Source organism: Myotis lucifugus, unplaced genomic scaffold, assembly GCF_000147115.1.
Source record: "Myotis lucifugus unplaced genomic scaffold, Myoluc2.0 scaffold_486, whole genome shotgun sequence".
NCBI lineage: Eukaryota > Metazoa > Chordata > Mammalia > Chiroptera > Vespertilionidae > Myotis > Myotis lucifugus.
This window is the reverse complement of record NW_005871534.1, coordinates 42,857-51,255: the sequence shown is the minus strand read 5'-3', so window position 1 is coordinate 51,255 and position 8,399 is coordinate 42,857. Positions and strand designations below refer to the sequence as shown.

Genomic DNA, 8,399 nt, shown 5'->3' with positions numbered 1-8,399 from the left:
GGAGAGGAAGGCAGAAACAGGAAAAGGAACGTGAGAAACAAGAAAAGGAACGGGAGAAAGAGCGACAGAAACAAGAGAAAGAGCGGGAGAAGCGGGAGAAGGAGCGGCAGAAGCAAGAGAAGGAACGGCAAAAGCAGGAGAAGAAGGCTCAAGGCAGGAAGCTGTCACTGCGTCGAAAGGCAGATGGGCCTCCAGCCCCCCAGGATGGTGGGGACAGGTCCTCGGCCTCTGAGACCCGGCAGGACGCTTACTTCTGACCTCTGCTCTGGGGCTGGACTGCATGGCCCCCTCTTCCCTCAGCCAAGAGCAGACCCCTCAGTAAGCTGTCCCTCTTTCTGAGGAAAGTGGCTTGATTCCCATCTCCTTGCCAGCTGCTGATCCCTACAGCCAGGACAGTCAGTGCATGGGGCAGCTGCATTTCTCCGAGGTAGCTGTTGAACAAGTCTGGAGCCCCTCACCTCCAGTTAGGTTGGGCTGGGGTCTCTCTCACTCTTGCCCCAGTTCCCTTTGGGGTCCCTTTCCAGGTGCTGTCCTGATTGGCCTTTTGTCACCAAAGGGGTGACTCTTGGCAATGGGGGAGTCAGTTTTCAGATTCTTACACTCCAGTTGCTCCCCGTACCCATGAAGTGGAGCTAGGTTCCTTTTTCTCTCCAGTCCTGCCTGCCTCCCCCACTTCCTGGCCGGGGGCCTCCTTGACTTCTGGACATCTCTGTGTTGTAATTATGTATAAAGGACCTGGTTGGCCCAGGGGTGGGGGTGTTCGCTCAATCTTCTGTCCTTTGGTTCTCCTTCCACAATGTTCTTGCACTCTATTTAAGGGGACATGCACTGGAACAGGAAATGTCCCCCACTTCCTCACCCACCACCCTCCTGCTCTCCTTCCTATTCACCCACCTTTCTCTGTATTCTCATGCGTCCCCTGCTTTGCCTCACCAGGACCCCCATCTTTCACCTTATTTCCTTCTAACCCTCCAGCCCCTATTTGGAAAAGGGGTATTTTCTTGAGCTCCAGGGGGTGGAACCCAATGTTTACATTCTCTTCTGTATCTGCCCCCACCCCATGTGGCGCTTTGAGGAACCAGAAAAGAACCTGCTATTATACCTGGGCATGTCTCCTGCCTTGTTATTTGATGAAGGGGGTTAGAATAAGGACTAGAGAGGGAGGGAGCAAGTGATGAGTGAGCCAGGATCTATTGAAGCAGTTGGCTGGTCTTGGCAGGTAGGTACCCCTTGGCCTTTGGTCCATCTCTCAGCCATTCATCAACAAACAATGGTTGAGCTCCTGCTCCATCTTTGCCTGGGATCGGCTGTCTCCATTGTCACTGGCCTCCGGAAGCCCTCTACGTATCAGCTGCAGTGCCCGGATCTCCTTCCCAAAGCGCTCATGCAACTCCTGGAACCTGGAGTGGGGACTGAGGGTGGCTAGAAGGCCACAGTCCTGGGGGGGATGGAGGGATGTGGGGGTGAGCTGGGCTCTTGGCCAGCTGCTTGGCACAGCTTTGGTACTGAGCCTCTAGCGGGTGGGGGTGGTAGCACAGCCAGCTGCCTCCAGCTCACCCCAGCCTGAACCCACAGCCAGGTTCCCCGCTCCTGGTTTTCTGCTTCCAGCCTGTAGGCCTGCCCAATTTCTGTGCCCTCTACCTCAGGGGTCAGGATGGTAAAGGCATAGGGTTCTGTGGCCCAAGGCATGGCTCCACCTGGCAGTTCTCCAACAGGATGAGGCCCAGGGGCATGTCTGCCTGGTGCTCCTGGTAGAAGAGGAGGCTTCCCCGGAAGATGAACCAGGGACCCTGGTAGCTGGTATTTTGGTCCTTCATTAGCATGATGCCCTCCAGGTCTGGAACCTGTACCTGTGGGAGAAACTGAGCACAGACTTTGGGTGCAGTTTCTGGAGGAAACCGGCAGGAGGAGGGGTGGTCCATCTTGTTCCCCTGGGGACCCCCATGCTGCCTCCTATGGTTCCAGTAGGCTCTTCCTGGGCACAGCCTCAGCTTAGTGGGACTCAGGCTCCGAGTGTCCCTGCAGCACCGAGGTCCACTTCCCCACCCAGCCCTGCCTCGGCCCAGATTACAGAACCCGGGAAGGGCCCCTGGGCTGGGGCCTGTTTGCTAAGAGGGTCTTCATTCTGCGGCTGTGGTTGGAGAGGGGCTCTGGCCTCGGTGCTGGGAGCCGGTGCCAGGGCCACCTCTCCCGTAGCGGGGCCCTTTCCACTTCGGAAGCCTAGAATCAGCCTCGGGAGAGGGGTGGGTAAATTACTTCCCCTGCGTCCTAAAGGGAGCTGGGTCCGGAGAGTGCCCCACCCCGGTCCGGTCCGGGGCCTCAAGGCGGGCCAGCGGGAGAGCCGGGCTCACCCCAAGGAGAGGAGAGGGCCGATGACTGGCCGCCGAGCTGGGATGGTGAGGGGCGCAGGGCCCTTGGCCAGCCCTGAGGAAAGGTGACGCAACCCTAGAAAGAGTAACGAGGGCAGGACCCCAGCGGCCCTGCTCGGATTTGCTCCCCACCGTGACCTGGCGCCCCCGTCTCCCCAGAGCCTCTACTGCTGTGGTGGGAGGGAATGGACACTGCGTGGGGCCATCCCTCTCGCTCGATGGGGGTCTAGCAGCTCACAGGTCCCCTCTTCTCGTCTATTGCCCCAAACAGCTCACGTCACTTCTTGAGGGGGTGTGACTTCCCCGCTCCGCCCGAACTCCCGCCCGCGGCGTCGGTTGGTCCTCCCTGGAGCGAAGCCACTTCCGGTCTTCCGGGCGCTCTCCACAGTTCCCTTCCGGGTGAAGGCCTGTGCCCCGGATGTAGCCCAGGCGCGAGCAGCTCCCCCTTTCCTTGCCGGGCGGCCCAGGGTCCTTAGGTGAGCGCGCCGGGGGCTGCTCGAGTCCCGCGGCTCTGCCGCTGCTCTGAGCTGTGCACACAGCCCGCGGCAGGTGGGGGCCAGCCCGCGGCGGAGTTGGGGGTTCGGCGCAGGGAGGAGCCGGGGGACCAGGGCGCTAAGTCCCGGGTCCGCTCGGACCTCACGGGCCCGAGGGAGCTGGGGTGGAGGAGCGGGTGTCAGCCCGCGGACCCGCGTCGCGACTGGACTGCGGGAGCCGGGAATGGGGTGGTCACGGGAGGAAGCGGGTCCCCGCGCGTCTCGGGTGGGGGTGCGGGTGGGAGCCCCTCCGCGTGCCCGCCTCTCGGACCCGGCCCCAGCAGCTCTCTTGGATGCCATCCCGGGTCCCCGGGCCTCTTGCCGCCAACTCCCCTTCCGGCCCCCGATTCTGTGCTGCTTCCCCCACAGCCTGGCTCTGTGCGCCCCTGGGAGGGATTGCTGCGCTGAGGGCCCTCTCGCGGCGGGTCCCCTAATCTGCACCTTTCCCTCTGCGGTTTGGGGAAGACCCTCTGTCCAGCCATGCCCAAGCGGAAAGTGACCTTCCAGGGCGTGGGAGACGAGGAGGATGAGGAGGAGATCAGTGCTCCCAAGAAGAAGGTGAGGGGGCCGGCCTCCGCGTTCCGGGGAAGAGTGAGGGGGCGGAAACGGGAACTGGAAGCCAGAGAGGGGAGAAGCTTTGGGGAGAAAGAACGGGGAGAAAGGGCAAGGTTTTCATGTTCTCTGCGAAGGGGATTTGGGGGATTTTCAGGTTGAGTCCAGATCCTGGAGCATTTTGAGGAAGAGTGCGGGTGCGAAGAAAAAAAATTAATACTTTTCTCCCACCTTCTAAGTTCTTGTAGCTGGGCCAAAAATCAAATTAACAGGGGAAAATCAAATTTAATACATGCACATGGGAAATTGACATCAGCATGAAAATTCCAAACTCAGTGAGGCAACATTAGGTATATAGGACATTTTAAAACAATTTTTTAAAAATTGGTTTCAGAGCGGAAGGGAGAGGTAGAGGGAGATAGAAACATCAATGATATGAGAGAATCATCGATCGGCTGCCTCCTGCACACCCCACACTGGGGATCTGTTTCTTTGTTACCAATGTTGTGCCCCCACCCCCCCTAAAGAAACAGAATTTCCGGAGGATGAGGCCCAGAAATCAGGATTTTTAAAAGATTCCCAGGTGATTCTAATGTGCAGCCAAGGTTGAGAACCACTGCTATAGTAGGTTTCTTTTGTTTGAATCTATTGGGCAGGAAAGCGGGGAGGGCCAAAGGTTCTTTCTGAGTCTTGTTTCTTAATAGCTTAAAATTAATATTCCAAAAAGGCAGCTTCAGGTTGGCAAAACTTTGGTTCCCTTCAATAACCAGTAACCTGCATCTGTGGACTGTCTGATTCCTGCTCACAGCTAGTGGACCCTGTGGCTGGGGCAGGAGGTCCTGGGAGCCGCTTCAAAGGCAAACACTCTTTGGACAGCGATGAGGAGGATGATGATGATGAGGGGTCCAGCAAATATGACATCCTGGCCTCAGAGGATGTGGAAGGTGAGTTATACCCAAGAACTGACTCTGCTAGGGGAGCAAACCGGCTTCTGGGAATGTGGACGAAGGAGGCTCCTGTCTCTTGCCTGCCAGCATGGACACCTGTGTCTTTGGTGCAGGTCAGGAAGCAGCCACACTCCCCAGTGAGGGAGGTGTGCGGATCACACCCTTCAACCTTCAGGAAGAGATGGAGGAAGGCCACTTTGATGCTGATGGCAACTACTTCCTGAACCGGGATGCTCAGATCCGAGACAGCTGGCTGGACAACATTGACTGGGTGTGGCTCCGGGGCTGGCATGGCTGGGGCCTGGAGGCAGCAAGTGCTTGGGCCCTGCTGGCAGTTTGTAGGAAATAACGCGCCCCCCCCCCCCCCATTTTCACATTGCAGGTGAAGATTAGGGAGCGGCCACCTGGTCAGCGCTCACCGTCAGACTCCGAGGAGGAGGACAGCCTGGGCCAGACACCAATGAGTCCCCAAGCCCTCCTGGAGGGCCTTCTGGAGCTCCTGCTGCCAAGAGAGACAGTGGCTGGGGCACTGAGGCGTCTGGGGGCCAGAGGAACAGGCAAAGGGGGTAGCAAGGGGCCTGGGCGGCCTAGTTCCCCCCAGCGCTTGGACCAGCTGTGCAGTTTGGCCGACCAGATGGTGGCTCGAGGCAACCTTGGTGTTTATCAGGAAACAAGAGAACGCTTGGCCATGCAGTTGAAGGGGTTGGGGTGCCGGACCCAGGGACCCCCTGACCCCACGCCCCAGCCTTCTCTGGACATGTTTGCTGAGGAAGTAGCAGAAGGGGAGCTGGAGACCCCAACCCCTGTCCAGAGAGGAGGTGAGATTTCAGGGCAGAGGTGGGGTGTTGTGGGCAGGGGCAGGACACTTGAAGCCCAAATGGCTTTGCTTGCTGTTTTAGAACCAGAGTCACCAGGAGATGGTCTGCTGGATGTGATGTGGGAGTATAAGTGGGAGAACACAGGTGATGCTGAGCTCTACGGGCCCTTCTCCAGCAGCCAGATGCAGGTAAGCCCCATCTGCCTCGTCTCTCCCCTCCCAGCCCTCACTCAGTCCTCCTCCAGTTCTGCCCTCTCTTCCTGCAGACTTGGGTGAATGAAGGCTACTTCCCTGACGGTGTTTATTGCCGGAAGCTGGACCCCCCTGGTGGACAGTTCTACAACTCAAAACGTATTGACTTTGACCTCTACACCTGAGCCTTCTGAGGGCCAGTTTAGTGACTCTTTCTTTCCTGGACTCTCTGGAGGAGGCCCCAGTTGCCTCAGGCAGTGAGGATATTGGGGGCCACTTTCAGTCAGTTTCCTTTCCCAATAAAAGTCTATAGTTGTGTATTAGGCCCTTGACTGTCCTGATGGCCAGAAGCCAGGGACCTCCACAGCCCCTTTGGATTTGCCTCTGTCCTTGAGTGTTTCCTCAGAAGTTTCTCTTTGAGAGTTTCTGGTTTTTGTTTACCACTCCTAGGGGCAGAGCCAGGGCTGTCAGGTGTCCTGTGGCCTCCCCACCTGGACTCTGCTCACCATCTGAAAACCCCTTTACTCCCATTTCATTCTCCAGGATGGGAGTTCCTGTTTCGCTGTTCTTAGGTCGTTGGCTGTTAGGACCTCAGAGTCTCTGTCCTTGCAGCTAGTATAGGATAGAGCCCCAGAAGGGGAGATTTCAGGCCTTGAAGGGCTAGGACATCTGTTGGGTGTGAGCAGGAAGCCTGGTATTCACTGGCTCCCACTGTCTCAAGCTCCTTAGGTGAAGTGCAGACTCAGCGTTGGCACTTGAAGGACCCTTCAACTGTCCATTGAACAAGCGCTGAGAGGGGCGGTGCCTCACTGGCGGTTACACAGCAAATCAGAGGCTTGGCCCAGACCCAAGGGGCTCCTTTCCCAGACCTTTCTTGGTACCAGGTCTTTTCTGCCTGGCATTTGAGACCCTGAAGCGTATATTTTCTGGGCTCCCACAGTGTGCCTGGCACAGGGCTAGTGCCTTGAGGGGACTAAGATAACTGAGCTGGTCCCCTTCCAGGAATTCAGAGTTAGGGGGTGAGGGAGTGGGGTGGAATTATACCATGTCTCAGACAGGTATAATTCTATAGTGAGACCTGAACATTCCCCAGCCCCCCCATCCCTTTAGTGCTGCCTTAGTCTCCTCACTTGCACCGAGTTAGGTTGATTCCTCCCCTTTTCACCTTGGCTGGCCGTTGGGATCTCATGGGGAGCTGTAAAATTACTTCTCAGAGAATTGAATGAGTTGATCTAGGTCAGTGGTTCTCAACCTTGGCTGCACATTAGAATCCCCGGGAATCTTTTTAAAATCCTGATGAGGCCCAGAAATCAGATTTTAAAAAGATTCCCAGGGGATTCTAATGTGCAGCCAAGGTTGAGAACCACTCATCTAGGTAATGGCCTGGAGGCTGGGTCTTTTCAATGTGCGGCCAGGTGAACAGCCTGACTCCCAAGACAGGTTACACCTGGGGCGGGATCGGTCCCTGGACCTGCTGTGGGAGCCTAGCTGGGCATGTGTGTGGCCAGGGCTCTGGTGGAGTTTGTTAGTTACTGGGGAGCTGAGCACCGGAGCCATGGGACACCTGGGGGGTGGAAGGGGCCAGGCCAGAACCAGGGGATACCTGATGTTCTAGTGAGGCCTGCAGTTTCTGTAATCATCACACCCACTCTAGTGCTCAGCCAGACCTCGTTTTCATTGACTCCAAGGTGCCTTTGGTTGTAAAATGGTTTACTTCGTGTCATTAAAAAAGGAAACCCTACCCATTGCAGTTGTAAGACGTCATCGATTAAAAAGTGCATCGTGATTTCAGAAATGTTCAGAAGTGAAAAGAGTGCTCACCTTTATATCCCCGTGACTAACTCGTGGGAGGTGCTTAGTGTTTGGTGACGAGATGGGAGGAAGCCGATGGACAACTCCCCTGGATGTCCCCCCGGCACCGTAGGCTCCACCTGCTCAGCTGACCTCCCTTCCCCTCACTGCCTGTTCCTGTGTTCACCTCCCTGGTGACCCCCTGTGTGGGCAGGATAATTGCCCCCAAAGGTGTCCACATCCTCAATCTCAGAACCTGTGCATATGTGACCTTACGTAGCAAAAGGGACTGCAGAAATGATTGACTTTGAGATGAGATTATCATGGATAATTGAGATGGGCCCAGTGTAATCAAGGGTCCCATGAAGGGAAAGGGCGTCAGGAGGGTCAAAGTGAGGGAGGAGAAGATGTTACACTGCTGCTGACTTTGAAGATGGAAGGGCCATGTGTCAGCAATGCAGTGGCCTGTGGAAGCTGGAAAAGGCAGGAAAACAAAGAAATGCAGCTCTATTGACAGGAGTTAGCCCAGTGAAAATAATTTTAAATTTCTGACCGCTAGACCTCTAAGAGAATAAAATGTGTTGTTTTAAGCCATTGAGTTTGTGGTAATTTGTTAAAGCCCCAATAGGAAACCAACCCACACCCCATCCAGCTGAATGCCTCTCCCCCTCATGAATATCCCTAAGTCTTCTGTGGCCATGCCTCTTTCAAGCCCTTAACACACTTGCTTTAAAAACAAACTTGTATATGTGTCTGAATTTTTAAAAAAAATGTTTTTATTGATTTTAGAGAATCATTGATTGGCTGCCTCCCGCACGCCCCCTACTGGGAGCTGACCCTGCAACCAGGACATGTACCCTGATCTGGTTCCTAGGTCAACGCTCAACCACTGAGCCACACTGGGCTGTGTAAATTTTTAAATAAGCTTCTTATATTTTACAGTAGTTTGTATATTTACAAAAAATTTACAAGAGTAGTACAGAGAGTTCACCGTTTCCCCTATTAACATCTCAGTGGTACATTTGTTACAACTAACCAACCAACAACGTTACTATTTTTAAGTTATTGAGCTATCCACCCATTTAAAGCGAACAATTTGGTGGTTTTTAGTATATTCATGGTGTTGTGCAAGCATCACTACAATCTAATTTTGGAACATTCTTTCCTACCCTAAGAGCCACCCCACCCATTAGCAGTT

At 55.1% G+C, this 8,399-nt stretch overlaps 2 protein-coding genes across 7 annotated transcripts in view; both read left to right on the top strand.

The window, feature by feature from the left end:
* The window catches only part of TBC1D10B (TBC1 domain family member 10B), a 12,751-nt gene extending 11,645 nt beyond the window's left edge, over positions 1–1,106 (top strand). The window contains exon 10 of the mRNA XM_014445885.2: positions 9–1,106. Within this exon, the coding sequence (XP_014301371.2) occupies positions 9–257 (249 nt within the window). The 3' untranslated portion in view covers positions 258–1,106. The remainder of the gene's footprint in view (positions 1–8) is intronic.
* Positions 1,107–2,732: 1,626 nt separating this feature from the next.
* On the top strand, positions 2,733–7,791 carry CD2BP2 (CD2 cytoplasmic tail binding protein 2). Of its 6 annotated transcripts, XR_001345540.2 has the most exons (8): positions 2,733–2,845; positions 3,368–3,460; positions 4,263–4,398; positions 4,515–4,672; positions 4,784–5,219; positions 5,301–5,407; positions 5,464–6,636; positions 6,766–7,791. XR_001345540.2 is itself a non-coding variant. In XM_006103457.3 (7 exons), exons 2-7 carry the CDS (start codon positions 3,383–3,385, stop codon positions 5,593–5,595), a joined length of 1,026 nt encoding a protein of 341 aa, XP_006103519.1. In that variant the 5' UTR covers positions 2,733–2,845; positions 3,368–3,382; the 3' UTR covers positions 5,596–7,791. The 6 variants fall into 6 exon arrangements, 5 of the variants coding, with proteins under 5 accessions (XP_006103519.1, XP_014301399.1, XP_023600562.1 ...); XM_006103457.3 differs by having other exon boundaries at positions 5,485–7,791; XM_014445913.2 differs by having other exon boundaries at positions 5,464–7,791.
* Positions 7,792–8,399: the final 608 nt, after the last annotated feature.

Coding starts and splice junctions, on each gene's coding strand:
- CD2BP2 (XM_014445913.2), top strand. CDS start 3,383: ATGCCCAAGCGGAAAGTGACCTTCCAGGGCGTGGGAGACGAGGAGGAT. Junction 3,461..4,262: donor TCAGTGCTCCCAAGAAGAAG/GTGAGGGGGCCG, acceptor TCCTGCTCACAG/CTAGTGGACCCTGTGGCTGG. Junction 5,220..5,300: donor AACCCCTGTCCAGAGAGGAG/GTGAGATTTCAG, acceptor TTGCTGTTTTAG/AACCAGAGTCACCAGGAGAT.